Below are 16112 nucleotides of genomic sequence, written 5' to 3'. Positions count from 1 at the left end.
TCATTAAGCTGAATTCCAGCAGAAATTGGAAAGCACTAGACGCATACCGAGTATTGTTTTGTTTTGTTGTTGTTGTTTTGTTTTGTTTTTTTCCCTTTCCTTGTCTTTCCTTTTCTCACTAGGGCAGGAGAATTGCCTCTGGATAAAAGACAAATGTAAGACATCCCCCCCCCTCATCCAACATCAGATGCAATATCCTCTCTGACAGAAATAATAGAGTCGGGCACACACCTGTAGGCAATGCAAAGTCCTTGTTTCTGTGGCACATCCATCATCTGCTAACCAGACAGACACAAAAATATATAAAAGTCTCAAGCAATGGGTAGACAATTCTTGTTGTTTTTATGAAGAATACAGGGATATTTTGTTGTGTACATTGCCATCTTTTTTCTTGGAAAACCTCAATAAAGAGAAAAATAATAGCATGCATTTTGAGTCACTTGAATCATGCCCAGAAGGAGTTAAAGGGACAGTTGTTAACTCTGAGGGTATTCAAACCCTCTGGAAATTCTACAAATCTGGGCAGTCTTTGAGAAAACAAAATTAAGATTCAAAACTTTCGTAACAGACTAGAACACTGGACTAAAACCAATAAAATTAGACTTTGCAGATTTAAATAGAAAGTTTGTATTTAAGCTCAAGAACCAATTCCACATAGCAATGGCCAGGTTTGGTAGCAGTTTATATGAAAGCATCTAAGGGAGTTAATTGAGCTTCTATTTAATATGAGCCAACAGTGTAATGTTGCTGGGGCAGGGGTGGGGGGGGACTTCAAAGGTTTTATTTATTTATTTTTTATGTAGCTCTCATTAACAGAAGTATAGTGCCTTGATCACAGAAATTAATCAACCCAATCTTTCTGTATAATTATTTCATACTTGGAAAATCAGTTCAATTCCAGGCACCAAAATTTAAGATGAGATTTGGCAGATGCTAAAATCTCCAGAGGAACATGATCAAAATGGAATATAGTCTAGAATTCATTTCATATGAAACACAGATGAAGAAAGTGAGGGGTTTTACCTGGAACAGAGAAGACTTGGAGGTGTTTGACTTTTTTTGTTTGGTTGGTTGGTTTTTTTGTTTGTTTGTTTAACAGAATTGTATTTATTTAGTAAGGGTCCTGCCAAGAAGTCAAGATATTTGTCTGGAAGCACAGAACTGAGGGGTGGAAAGTCTAGACTAGAACCTTATTCTCATAATGTCCCAGGCAATATGTTTTCTATCGGGTCATAAATAACCAGCCTGACTATTTAAGTAAACAAATGCAATTATTAAAACCAGGAAGAAAATAAAGCATGGATTACCTACCATTTGATGGGATTCTTCAAGCGCCAGCATGGTCAACAGGATTTATTTTAGCTGAGCCTAAATATGAAAAATGTGAACATTTTCCTAAGATCATGTTTGGTGCATTCTTCTTTGTTCTTCCCTGTTTTTCTTTTCTTTCTTTCTTTCTTTTTTTCCAAAATTTGAAAGAGAGAAAAATCTCTCACAATCAAGTACAAACACACGGCTACAATAATTGGTGTATTATATAAGGGATGGTATTTATGGTTAAGGATACAGTTATGCCACGTTTGGGAGGGAAAAAAAAAAGGAATATAAAGAGCCCTTTGAGAGGGTGCGACCACCCCCGCCGTGTGACCACCTGGCATGCTGTGAGACTCAGCAGATGTAGCGTCGAACTTTTTGGCGTTAACTGCATTTCTCTCCAGCCTCTCAACTTGTCTAGTCAGTCTGCTGGGGCTTGAGCCACAGGCAACAGACAAAAGCCAACGTTAATGGAAAGGAACAGAGGAGGCCTCCGTGGCCCTCATATGCCTGTTTCGGAGTGCCACTACTCCCAATCCTCTCCGCGCCAACAGCCCAGGAAGCCACGGTGGCCCTAATAAGCATCACCCCCAGAAAGACTCCCAGCTCTGAAAGACTCCTTTGTGGACCCCTCCAGGGCAATGCCTACTAATGAATATGCCCAGTGCGCCTTAGAGACAGTGGCGTCTGCTGCGGGTGCCCCGATCTCTGAGCTCTCTCCCCCCCCCCGCCAACCCTCTCAGCACCCCCTGGAGTCCCGGTTACCTCCCCTGGAGGCTCTCAGAGCAACCTAGCTGTGTGTTCTTGCTCGGAGCCGGTTCTCTCTGGAGACAAGTTACCACCGCCTTTGTCTGTCCAAAGCCACAAGTGGTTTCCCCCAAACTCAGCTCCTGAGATGACTGGCATTATTCCCCCGTGGTCAGAGAAGTCAAGGATTCTGAAAACCTGGGCAGCAGGACCTCAGGACTGCCTAACCGAAGGAAGGAGGTCTGCCTCCAGCCCCATTGTAGACGGCTCTCCGTGGAGAGGACACTCTTCCGACTGCCTCGGAATTACATGCGATTCAATTAAAGCGGCTCTAGGGAATATAAAGATTAATGATATCCAGGCTTTGGTCTCCAGGAGCTTATGATGTGAAATAACCCGGCAAGAAATCTTAAGCAGGCATGTACTGTGAGAAAGGCCCTACGCTCTTTGTTAGGAGGGGATGAAGAAGAGCACACAGTGTCTGTCTTCAAGAAGCGTGAAGGCTTCGTACGCCGCGCACTCCTAGAAAGTGAAGATCTTCGAGAATGAAATACGCAGTGAACAAACGCTTCAGGAGTTTAGAAAGAGAAAGGACAACCTCAAAGCAGCCCCGGTTTTTGATCACGTGGTGATGTCAGTAACATAATTTTGAACAGTTACCCCATGTAAATACATATTCAAAACGTTTGCACTCATCTTTTAAAATACAAACTTTAAAAGGTTGAGATACATCTGAAATCATATTGTTAAAATGATTTTAAATTTCATTTCATTTTGTATTAATGAAACAAAAATATTTTCACTGTCATCAAAATTTTACACTCATTTTAATATTTCTAATAATGTTTCAGGAGGGCCAACTGAATGAGTTTGAATACTTCTTTTTGAAAAGCTTGGGCTTTGTTTTTTTTATAACACGTGTGATAAAGCAATTTGTAGCTCTGATTCCAAATTCTGTTTGTTTCAGTATTTGTTAGTAGATGTTGTAGGTTAAAAGGCTATTTCACATAAACATACGTCCAAAAAGAGAAAGTGCATCATTTTGCTTAAATCAAAATACTATTTTTTTTTCAATCCCACCCATCAATTAAGCAAAGGTTGTTGTTGAAATTTGGCTAACCAACTTCTTTAACAATCTGATGGTCTTGCATATCAAAAGGCACTGCATTTTTTAACGAGTTCAAATCTCTGAAACTCTTCATTTGAAAGTTAACTCTGTTTATGAGATTTCTTAATTTGCAGATTTAAGGGATTTTATAGGTTACAATATATCGTCTCAGCAACAAAATTGCCAAACAGTGGAAACATTTCAGTTTTCAAAAATGCTGTGTCTCAAATATTGAGTTTCTTCCTAAAAGCAGTTAAATTCTTGCCCATTTTACCCTAACGAGACATTAAGTTTTTGTTTGTGTTTTTTACTGACAGCCCATTGACAGCACAGAAAAGGTGAGGACATTTAGAACCCTTGTCTTTTTATACAAGAAATTGCCAAAATTCATCTCTGAAAATGGTATTTCTTATACAGTTTGCTAAGGGAAACCGGTAAAACTCTGCATGGCATATAACTTATTTCATGGATATTCCTGATCTTATTTCAAAGTATTTCTTTTTTCTTTTCAAAGACCTTGATTTTCTAAAATGAACCAGGAGGGCCGACCTATTGTAGCATTTTGAATGTAGGACACGACAACGCGCCAGAAGTCACGAACTCACGGGATGCCTGTCAACCCTTTAAATGAATGTGGCCTCTCCTTCTTCTCCTGGGTCCCCCCTGTCCAACTGTGACAGGTGACACATCATCTGATGTACAGTGCTCATAAGGCCATCACAGTTGCTCCAAATATTAAGCATCAGGATGCTTAACTTAGTTCTTATTTTTTAGATAAAATAGAAGTAATGTAAATAGACACTATTCATATGTTTTTCTTGTGGTCGGGTGGAGAGTCTCCTCCAGGGAGAACGCGCACCGCACTAAGGCAGGGGCTCAGGGAAGAGGTGATCAGAGCTGGAGAGGCACAGGGGGCGTGAGCAGGGTGGGCAGGGTGGCGCAGGCAAGTGGGACGCAAGTTCCTGGATCCCTCGTGCTGGTAACGCCTCCCGGAAAATCTAGGGGAGGCACCCCGGTGGTCCTTGCCTCTTCAGAGCTCCCCATGTAAAATGCACACCCCACACTTCATTTCTCCATCAGCCAAAAGGCCCACTTTGCCGCCACCCATCGCGGGTCGCGGGGAGAATGTGAAGAGCACAACCAAACTGGGGTCCCCCAAGCCACTGCGGCCCAGACAGGAAGTTCCTTCACAATAAACCCCTAAGTTTATTAGGAAACTGTCCTGGGAGAATCAAGCAGGGACTGTGCTTCAGACAAGCTAGTCAGGTTTCCAGAGAACCCCAAACTCTAGGAAGGTGCCTTTGAAAACAGAATGAAAGCACCTTTCTATCGTGACAAATCTCCCACATCTGCTAACCCTTAATTCTCAATTACGGCTTTGAAATTGGAAAGCAATACTACAGCATTTGTGCTGATGATGGACAGCAGCTCAGATGTGCCCCGCCTTGCAGAGGCCTCGGCAGCAGAAGCAACTTGCCATCTTTTTTAAAAAGGGCCTTTAAGGCCAGGATTGTCTAAGGTTAATTCAAATTCTAAGGAAAAAGGAAGAACGTGTGCATGCCAAGGCAAGTTGCTTCATACATCCCATTAAAAAATAAAAGGCAGCATTAGGAAAACAAGAGATCATCACTGAGTTAAGTATGAAGTTCCTCCAAAAGGCACGATTTCATGGGAGAACATTAAACAAGTGAATTCCCTTGAGCTTGTATTTGCTGACCACGTAGTGTATACCAGCTCGTGTACTACTGTGGGAATGAGCTTGTACTGGGGACCCTAGGAGTGCAAAGAAAAGACGAGGCTTTGGCCTTGGAAGGATCTCAATGTGAATCACCATCCAGTGCAGTTCCCACCGCAGCTCTCTGCCTTCACTGAGGGAGGTGGTGTTCCAGCCCTTTACACCCGGGAAGGCCACTCCAGGCAGCTCAACAGTCCCCAGTATTACTCCACCTCCCCGGAGGGATATTTAAACAGCAAGAAACATCCTAATGAATCCAGAGATGAATTTACTTCCCTTTCTGATGCACCCAAAACTTTCTTGTTTAAATTAGGGTGTGTCTTGCACATGGACAAACCACTAGCACCTATTTGGGGGCAACTTTCTATGTAACGAAGCCTTGTTAGCCTTTATCTTGCTCACAGTCCCTGTCCTCCATCTGCAAAGTCAGAGTGCAAAACGCAGGGCTAAGTCCAGTCTTTGATTATCACAAAAGATGTGACAAAATCAACAAATGCTGATGAGCCAATCCTCTGATAATGGGAGCAGAAAGATAGAAAAGCTAGATCTGGGCCCAAAACCAAGTCAACCATTTGCATGACAATTTTAAAGACAGAGAAAGGTCTAGAAGATGATTTGCTTTGCAGAGTTATGAAGACATGAATTTTCATTTTGCCTTGGCCACTCATAATTATTTTTTTTTAAACTAACAAAGAACAGGCAAGATATGGATCCATTATAAGAAGGAGAGCAAATATGGAATCAATCATTGCTGCAAGAGCTCAGAAATTACTGTCTAATAATGAAACAATTTGAAGAGAGAAAAATCTGAAAACATTTAGAGGGACAATGAAGTCATAAGCAATAAGGAGAAAGATTTGTGAATATCAAACCCTGCCAAGTCCAAAGGCCCCCCACCCCAACACCACCAGGATTTCAAAATCATTAGAGGGAATAAATGTTGTAGAAAGCCACCTCACATTTTGGGAAGGCAATTGATAATGAGAATAGGAAAGAATGGCAGCAATCTTTAAATCTAGAAGGGAATTTTGAGAGCATCTAGTCTAACTGTCCAATGTAATAGATGAAGAAGGGGTTAAGGGGTTCGTCCTTGTTCGGATTGCTTTCCAGCTGCCCCCACAGAGTCCTGCTTGCTGCCCTGCACCCTGCTGTGGTTCATACGCAGTGGGAACAAACCTGAACTGAAGTATTTGGATTATACATACAAGGACAAAATAATATTCGCAATGTCCAGGAGCTGTGAACCACCTCCTCCAAAGTTTATAATGTCAAAAAAGAAAGAGGGATAATAAGTCTTCACACCTGATGGCATCAATGGAGACTGGGCCCTGATCACAGCATAAAACCCAGAGCACTCATTCCTTCTCCCATCCCATTAAGCCAGGAGGGGCGCTACCAGCAGGAATTTTCTAGGGAGATGATGTGTGCGCTTTCACCGAGGACATTTCTTATCCTTCAAAAATGATTTAGGTGAAATAGAGACCCAGCACTCTATAGTCCTAAGATTCTAAGAAAGACATTTTATTGGCACTTACCATGTATAGGTCTTTAACCATATATTATGGAATTACCGAGTATAAACCAAAGGCAGACTAGCATAATAAACCTCTGTGTACCCATCACTCAGGCTCAACAATATCAATTCAGAGTCAATCTTACTTCGTCAGTACTTCTACTTACCTCCCCCCTTCCTTGTTGTTCCAAAGCCAAGCCCAGATGATACCACGTGACTTCATCTATAACTATTTTAGCAAATATTTCTAAAAGATGGGTACTTTGAAAAATGATCATAATGCAATTGCCAAACACCTAAGAAAATAAACAGTAGTTAAATAATATCATGAAATGCCCAGACACTATTCAGATTTCCATGAATTCATGAAATATGATCTGACAGTTTGTTTAAACTGGCAGCAAAATATGGTCCTTTTTCTCTCAAGTCTCTTTTAATGTAGAGTTACACCCCCTTGCCTGCCTTTCTACTAAAGCATTGTAGTTACTTTAAACCTCCACACCTGGATGTTGAAAATGAAATAAAAATTCAAGGGATCTGTGTGTTTTTAAAATGTTATAAATACTGTATTTACAAGTACTTTTATTCACTTTTGTTATCCAACATTTTTTTTAGATTTAACCACATTGCTACATTATGTGTAGCTTTTTTCTTTTGACAGATGTATAATATTCTGTTGTTTGAATGTATCACAACTGATTGATTATCCCTTTAACATTTAGATTGTTTTCAGTCTTCTGAGCTTCAAGGAATATCCTTATAGGTTCTCGGCCTCCTGCTATAAATGGGTAAAGGAGGCAGCCTGGACACAATCTCTGGGGCACTGAGCACTCCCATCTTCATTGCTAGTGCTCACTGCCCAGCTGCTCTCCAATATGAGGATAGGAGTTTCATTCCCACCAACCGTGTGCAAGGGTCCTCACTTCCTTACAGCATCACCAGCATTGGGTGGTTTCAGCCTGGTCATTTTTCCTAATATGGGTTCATGAATATGCAGTAAAAGTATAAATACGAGCGTGAGAAGGGGAGGGGAGGGGAGGAGACAGCAGGGGAGGGGAGGGATGGGGGAGGGGAGGGACGGAGAGGGCAGGGAAGGGGAGGGAAGAGAAGGGAGAAAGGAGCACTGACTTAGCTGAATCTATAATATTTTCTTTCCTTAAAAAAATAATGTATATATTGTGAAAGTTAACATTTGTTCAATGTGAATGGTGGGTGCAAAGGAGATGCTAATGATATTTTTAGTACTGTTTGGTACGTTTACACTACTCAGAATCAACTTATTTCATAATCACTTTCCAATGGAAAGGCTTAATAAAATATTATGCAGCATATAACAAATGACTGAATATGGTATTATCTACTGGGTTCCTTTTTTTGTTTGTTTTTTGGCACTTCATGCTAAAAAGAAAACCTGGCGAGAGACAAGCCAATGCTTGTATTTATCCCCAGTGACCTGCAGCTCATAGAGTTTTCCAGTCAAGGTTCACTCAGTCAAATATTGCCAGCTAATTGCCTAAAAATGTTTTACTTTTTACCTGTATGCTATATTATATATTACATAGCATTTTCTCCCCCCAAAGATGATATAAGCTAATGAAAAGGTAAAATGCAAATGCCATCTGTATTTGGAAGAATGCCCCAGGTTTTGTGGAGTACCTCTGACTCCTTCTCATTTACACACCAACTGTGTGGACAAGGTAAATTGCCCGGCTGGGACATGGAGGCTTGCTAGCTCTTCCTGTCACTCTATTTGCAGTGGTTGCTTTAAATTCCAAACTAGATCTCTTTTAGAGAAGACTGTGATTCTAAGGCAGCAATGATTAGTGTGATTCATCAGTCCAAAAACAATTTTTAAATGCCATCCATGGGCAAGGCACCATGCCATGCTCTGTGAGGGACAAAAAGATGGACAAAAATTGATCCCCGCGTCTGAGAACTTACAATCGAGCAACCTTTTTCTTTCACAACACTAACTACAAACATTTTATTTTTGTACTCAGAAGCTCACTCTGCCTTTGTTCTATTTTGATCTTTATAACTTATTTTAAAAATTGTTCAGTAGTTATTCATTGCTCAGTAAGTCTTACAATGACCTTGGGCCAAAAGCAGTAACATTTTGACCTGTCCTGTGGAACTGAGAGCTTCCCACTCCATAAAGCCAGTGGCATAAATAACTTCAAATAATCCCCTCCTGGAGTTCTGTGTCAGGCACGGCATGAGAGAGAAAAGGGGTAAAGCAGGGAAAGGAATAAAGTGGGAGTGCCCCAGAATAAGCGAGAGTGGTATCCTTGTTTTCAGCACTTTTGTTCCTCATTTCCCTTAAGATATGTATTCCGCCTCTCTCCTGGCTGAAAAAACATGGAATAACACAGCAAACCGTAACACATTTCCTGTCGGTCTCGTAATGTTTGGTAGGGTCAGCATCTTCTCCATGGGTGTCTCTGGGGTTGAGCATTTAGGGTGTATCACGGCAGCAAAAAACTAAGTGAGGACACACTTCTTGAGTTCACGAAAAGGGAGGGGCCAGTGTGAAGGTGGGGCAGCAGAGTATGTGCGAGTGCCCGTGTGTGTGTGTGCACGCACATGAGCGCACGCACGCGCATACCCATGGATGTACACGTGTGCCTGCTCATGAACAGCACAGGGAGGAAAAATGACCTAAAGGAGGAAAGGTCTGCTACGTCTTGAAGTCATTCACACTTCACAGTGTCTGAACTTGCAAAAGAAGGGGTTCTGAAGGCTGGTTAGTGGTGGTGGCAGTAAGGACTTCTGGACTCCTTGACTCCTGCAATACAGGTGCATCTGTCCAGCAGGATATGAAAAGAGCTCTTTGCAAACAACAAACAGCCGAGTAGTGGGAGTGCGAATGACTCAGAAACACCTGGCTGATCTCCCTCGAGGTGTCCAGAGGATGAACTGGTTAGGAAGGAGTTGGTCATTGGACACTATCAGGCAGCTTCACATGCAGAACGTTGGGGGCAAAAATTAGAGAAATGTTGTCATCCCAAATAGAGTGTCCCAGAAAATAATCCCCCCTTCTGTGGAGGAGGGTTAGAAGTAAATAGGTTCACCTACATACATACTCCCCATGAGGTTAAGGTATGTCTTTTTTGAGGTTGATAGTACGTAGGAATGATCCAGATTGCTTGTTTTAAAGGACTGTTGGCCATTTTTTTCATTCAACATCTTCTACAAAAAGAGAAAGCATAGCCTAATCCTAAATTCAATCAGATCAAATGTCAAAAGGCTGAATAAAAAACAAAAGTTATAATAGGGAAAGGTCATGGGAACATTGATTCTGACCTTGACCCCCAGGGTAGAGCTTCCTACAAGGTAGGAGCTTTGGTTTCTAAGTCTTAAAAATGGGAACAAGAATATTTCACAGAATTGTTGTGGAGATTGAAATGGTATAAATAGGAATGCCGTGTCCACAGAAGATACTTAACCGGTGTTTATTTTTATTATTTTCCATTTTCGTAAAGAGAAAGGAAGACTAGATACCGGGTCACATCCTCAGCATTGCTTCTCCAGAATCTTCACAGCCCAATACAGTGCCAGTTGCCACTGCCGAGGCTGGGTTTGGGGCAGCTTGCCTCCCGTGCTCAGTCTTCTCTTTCCTCTCCCACAGCCAACTCCTCCCTGAAGAAGCGATTCAAGCGGCGGGAGATCGAGGCCATCCAGTGCGAGGTGCGCAAGATGTGCAACTACACCAAGATCCTGTCCACCAAGAAGAACCTGGACCACGTGAACAAGATCCTGAAGGCCAAGCGGCTGCAGAGACAATCAAAGACAGGCAACAACTTCGTCAAGAAGAGGAGAGGGCGTCCCCGGAAGCAGCCCAGCCAGTTCGACGAGGACTCCAGAGACCAAATGCCGGTGCTGGAAAAATGCATCGACCTTCCCAGCAAGAGGGGGCAGAAGCCGAGCCTGAGCCCGCTCGTCTTGGAGCCAGCGGCCACCCAAGACACCATCATGGCCACCATCGAGGCGGTCATCCACATGGCCCGGGAGGCGCCGCCCCTGCCCCCGCCGCCGCCGCCGCCCCTCCCGCCCCCGCCCCCGCCCCCGCCGCCGCCGCCCCCGCCCCTGCCCAAGACCCCCCGAGGAGGAGGGAAGAGGAGACACAAACCCCAGCCTCCCGCCCAGCCCCCGCAGCAGCCGCCCCCGCAGCAGGCCCTGCCCCAGGAAGAGGAGGTGAAGGCCAAAAGGCAGAGGAAGTCCCGAGGGAGTGAGAGCGACGGCCTTCCCTAGGGGGGGTCTGGGCGTCTGGACCTGGGGCCGGGGAACTGACACATTGGGGAGTGCAGGGAGCCGGGCTGGGGGCGGAATCCCACGCTGCAGGGACACCGATGCCCCTCTCTCCTGAAGCTGGGCAGGCACAATCGAGCCCGATGACGGGGTGGATCCATCAGTAGCTCTTGGGAAAGCAAAGCAGGGGGACGCCGTCAAAAGAAGCTTGTCTGTGCTTTACAGCAGTTGCAAACCACGCGGCACTTCAGTATGGCTCGATGCTTTGCAGGCGAGCAGAAGACCCACGGAGGAGGAGAAAGAGCCGGTGGTGCTCTCTGACAGCCACCTGACCTCCTGCATCCAAGGTGCGTCTCTGATTCCATTGCATTTGCTGGCCAGGAAAATTGAAAGGGAAGCACCCTCAATTAGGAAACATTCCAAGGGGAGAAAAGCTGCAGATTTCTCGACTGGCTTTGTTGTAACCCATTTCCATTTCATTGGTTTTTTACTTTTATTTTGGTTTTTCCAAGCTCGGCTAGGCTTTGGGGCACCCACATCATCTTCAGGTGACCTGAATCTTTCCGTTAACCATACAGTTTCTCAGATGGATTCGTCATCAGAAGGTGGAATTCTAGTGATAGGCAACCTTAGACACGCATTCATATTCTTCCGTTCGCCTCCTCTGTACCACACGCTGAGATTTAGCGTAGTCAGTTCCTAGTTTTCCTTTTGCCCGTTGTACTTCCATATACCTTTTCATTAACTTACTTGCTGCCTTCTTTTCCTTGGTACACGCCTAAATAACGTAAACTTTATGTGTGTTGTAATGTTCACCCTTGGCATGCTGTCCCAAGGAACTTGGCTTTGAATCCCAATCATTGTGAGACAGATACTCAGTATTGATAGAGCCTTTTTAGTAAGTGATTTAGAGCAGCCGAGGATATGTTGGCCGGGGTGTCAACCAGGTTATTTTTATACTTAAAACATATCAGCAGAGAATAGGCAGAATAAAATGGTTTTAATAAACCCACAGCAAATGGAATAACTGACAGATCACCAAAAATTGAAACCCCAGACCCACCAGAAAGACAAATGTCTAGCAATGCCTTGGTATGTGAATTTTCATACAAGTAACTATCATAATAGGTCGTTGAAAAAAGGAAACAAAAAGACAATAGAATAAGTCCATTATCTCTTGATGATTATTTCTTAAAAGCAAATGGGAGTAAGTGTTCTTATCTGGAAAAAAAAAAAAAGAAAAAATGCTCAAAGGGTATCACCACTCCAATTGTATGAAGCCACCTTGGACAAAGTATCCAAATTGTGGTTGCCTTAATAAACTAAAACATTTTTGTACATAATGTAATTATAAATCTATCAGTCTGCATGGATGCAAACTGTGTGTGACAAATCGTCTTTTAAATGGTCAATTTCAACTGTACATTTCTCATCCAAGTTGTACTCTAGCCATCGGTTTAGCGTGGACAGATATTCCATCTCTATCACCCATTTCCACAGCTCAAGTAAAACATGTTAAGAAGACTCAGAATGAATATGAAGTTACTCCATTGCCGTAGATGTTTTCTAAAAGTCAGATGTGGAAATTTCAAATAAGTATTTTCAATTTCCTCCCTTCCTCCTCCCCTAACCTTCCCCAAGACATCAAACACCTGGCATGGTAGATTATAAAAAGAGAGACACTGAGAGACAGAATTCAGTTTTCTAATGGGAATTAGAGTATCTGGTTTACCTCCAAATTAAGTTTCTTTACAGGAAGTTGGGACTGGCTGGAAATTGTATTATCACTTCAGAACACAACACTGTTTCCTTAGAGATGGATTTTTGTTGGGAACACAGGAGAATAAGGGATGGGGTATCTATGAAAGTAAATTTAAAAATCCCAAGTTAATATGCTTGCGAACATCATTGCTTTGTCATTGCACCAACAATTGATTGAAATTACTCACACTATTCTGCACTGTCACCTTGGACTTAACATCATTTGCTCCCCACTAGGTCAGTCACATTTAATCCTAGCAATATGTAAGTTTAAAGGGATGCATTCTCCTGTACTTGAAAGCTTATATCATAGATACTCTATTTGTGACCTAGGTGGACCTTTGGCATTTCACACAAGTTGAACAGCAAAATCAAACCAGCCACTTTCAATTTGTCATTCCCAAGCCATGTCTGAGTGGTTCTAAAGTCACCGGAGAGGAAGATTTAAATTAGCCCCGCTCACCCCACCATTGCTATGAAAGAGCAACCATTTTCATTCCAATTAAACCATAAAGGGGGTTCTCTCCTGTCAGACTTTGAAAAATCAGTTCCTTCATTCTTTCTTTTGCCCCTCTTACTTCTGCTGTTGTTGTACTATTTCCCCAACCGAGACTGTGAGTAGACTAAATCATCCTGCAGACAGGAATGAGCTGCCACTCTCTAAGCTTCTTAAAGAAAGACCCAACCCCTAATTGACATTAACATCTCTAGTTGGAGAGAAATTTCAGATAACTTAAGGATGCATTAGAATTTCCAGACCGAGGTAAAGTATTCCTGGAGGGATACAGCGGGCTTGTAACTTATTCGTAAATTCAGTTCTACAGTTGTCATGTGAGTTAAATGCAAATCCTCCACGCTTATGGCCCTAAGAATAGATGAGGAAACTGCAGAGGACCCAGGGTGAGACATGCTGAACAGCCCGTGGAAGGTGGAAGCAAGTCCGGCACCTACAAGCTTCCTCTTTCCCCTGCCCAGCTCCCCTTCAATGTCATGTGATATTTTCCTTTTCCTTCTACCTTCCATTAAATTAACTCATCTCATTGGTACAACCATTTCCTTGTTCTCTAAGTAATCCCTTCCCATTAGCCTCTCCTCTCCTGTCCAGGCTCAACATTGGGCCAGTCTAGTTTCACCTCTCATTAGCTGCAGACCCAGGATGAGAACCCCAGCCATCCTGACCCGGACCGGGGAGACTCTAGCCAGTCAACACTGCCTTCTGGGGCTGCATTTTTGTTTAGAGAAGATGTCATTTGGGATGCACGGGACTCCATAAAACACCGCCACAAATTATTTCATTAGAAATCTCTTGGTGGTGGTGGTTTTTTGTTTTGTTTTGTTTTCTGGAATACTTTCCTTCCACAAGCAGGCGTGAACCCACTTACAGGGAGTCTGATTAGGGGTGAGCAAAGGATGAAACTGAGATGTAAAAGCCTCCTTGTAGGTGATGATGGGTCTCTGATCCACCTTCCTAAGTGGTTGAGGAGCCACTTGCTTTTCAACCCCTCATCTCAAATGAAAGATACAAAAGTCGAACTTCCTCTAATAGCATGGCTCCGGCTACAACCCAAGGAAGATAGGTCAAAAGAAAGGAGAGCATGTCACGGGCTGGTTTGTGACTTGGCAGGACCGGGACCCAACAGCCACTGACAGCCCGGAGTAGGTGACTAAGGGCTGACAGAGGATTAGCATGTTAACTTGGCTGCTGTCTGGAGTGGGAGGCCACGTTCTGTGGCAGCCGGAATTTGTGTTCTGCACATTGCTGGCTCTATAAATATGATAAGCAAGTGGTGACAGAATTATAGTATAAGGTGATGTACTACATGCAGATCCTAAAGGATTTGGTTTTAGTACTTTAGTAGAAAAATCCCACTCCTACAGCTTATTACCCAACAATATTCAGATAATGAGTTTTTGGAGAATATTTTTTTCCCTACCACTAGGAAGATTTACCTGGGAACTGTCTAAAGTCTATACATATATTTCCAAAGCCTTTAAATGCCAACTGTAGCATGGAGAGAGATGGGGTGGCAGAAGCCGAAATGCCTCAAAAGCCATTTAAGTGTTACATTGCAGGATTTTCAGTCCTTCTCATCATGTAAAAGCAGATAAATATAGACATTATTCTCAACACTACCCTCTAGTATCACAATGGTCCAAATGCCAGAGCTTACAGATAATGTCATCACAGTGCCTAGAAACTCGAACTGTAATATACCGTAGCATTTTCTTGGTGTTTTTTAAAGTTTCTTTCCACAATACAAGGCTCCCTCTGCTTCTTGTTTCTTGGAGAGTTTGCCCCACTGATGAGTCTTCCCTCCCGTGGGACTCGGTCATTTGGGGAACAGTCTTAGAAGCACATATCAACCAAGGAAGAAACTTCCTGGATATCGATTGCCCACTTCCCCAGGTATAATAAACACTACAGGGGGGGAAGGATTGAGAAGAGCTGCCACCGGTCAACACAGAAGGGCAGTTCCAACCTAGGCTGGTGTCTTTCTTTTCTTCCTTTTTTAAAAAATCTATTTCTTAAATAATAATAAATGCACATGATGTGTTAAATATGTATATATATATTTCAAAAGAAAAAATGGGGCACAAGATTGTCTTATAAGTCGTGCTGGCTAATTTTTAGTTTGTATTCATAAGTGGTTTTTAAAAGCCTTTTTTAAAGTGTAATTTGCATGTTCTACTTTGATTGTATGTAAACATATTTTAGAACAAAAAATGTATTTGTATTTTATTGAATATAGAGGCAAGAAAATTGTACATTGTTTGAAATGTTCTTTTTGTAACAGTTTTTATTCATAAAGCATTTTTGTACATTTAAAATGAACACGGACTTGCTGTTATTTGAGGCGTAGATACATCTGGCATGCTTTACTGTCATGCTCCTCCATGGTCTTAGATGTTGGGTTTTAAACATTTTTTCTAAAAGAAAGCTCAGTCTTTTTCGCTACCAGATCAGGTTAGCACAGTATAGAGCACTTAACTATTAAAAAAAAAAAAAGTTAATCCTATTCATATGTTATTCATTGTGTGAAATTAAAGACATTCAATTCAGTCTAACATGAGTTGTGAATTCTTTTGTTTTATTTTCCATCTGGTTCACATCACTAAGGAGTTTAAGAGTATTTGGGGGGTCTTTGCTCACACAAACTGGATATAGAATCATTGAGAAAATTCTAACCAAACTTCTGCCTCTTGTATGAATCTGGGAAGTACATTTGGGGCAAGATTTGAGTCTGATTTACTGGGTTACTGTTCAGAATATATTACACCTGGACGTAAAGCCAATGGCTGATTCAAAGAACCAGTCAGGCCTCTGCTGAAAGCAATCAAAGTTTGTTGTATAATGTTGGAGACCTATCCTGTCCTAAATTTTTAGAACATTATGGATGGGGATTAAACTTTCTTACCAAATATCCCGTGATGTCAGATATCTGAAGGATAGATCCCTGGCTGGATTTAAAGTTTGGAGTGGTAGGAAAGGCTAGTTAATCAACCACAGACAGTTATAGATCACCTAGCCAAAGTCTACCAGTCTGAACAAGACCCTTGAGGACAAGGGCCAGGAGTAAGAAGTCCTTGTTCTGAAGGAACTTACAAGGCCTTAGTGTGAAAAACCAACTCGCAGTTCTAAGTGAAATGTGGCAAGTGGTAAGAGTGATGGGGTCTCAGAAGAAGCA

General features: G+C 42.5%; 1 protein-coding gene across 3 annotated transcripts in view; it reads left to right on the top strand.

Moving 5' to 3' along the window:
- Window positions 1–15492, top strand: part of SETBP1 (SET binding protein 1) — a 365686-nt gene extending 350194 nt beyond the window's left edge. For all 3 annotated transcript variants that reach the window (XM_064577664.1, XM_045886796.3, XM_045886798.3), the window contains one exon: window positions 10046–15492. In XM_064577664.1, coding sequence (XP_064433734.1) covers window positions 10046–10668 — 623 coding nt within the window. In that variant the 3' untranslated portion in view covers window positions 10669–15492. The remainder of the gene's footprint in view (window positions 1–10045) is intronic.
- Window positions 15493–16112: the final 620 nt, after the last annotated feature.

This window comes from Mirounga angustirostris, unplaced genomic scaffold (genome assembly GCF_029215605.1).
Source record: "Mirounga angustirostris isolate CCGP_5_RB_7025 unplaced genomic scaffold, mMirAng1.0.hap1 SCAF_14, whole genome shotgun sequence".
NCBI lineage: Eukaryota > Metazoa > Chordata > Mammalia > Carnivora > Phocidae > Mirounga > Mirounga angustirostris.
This window is presented reverse-complemented; position numbering and strand designations above follow the sequence as displayed.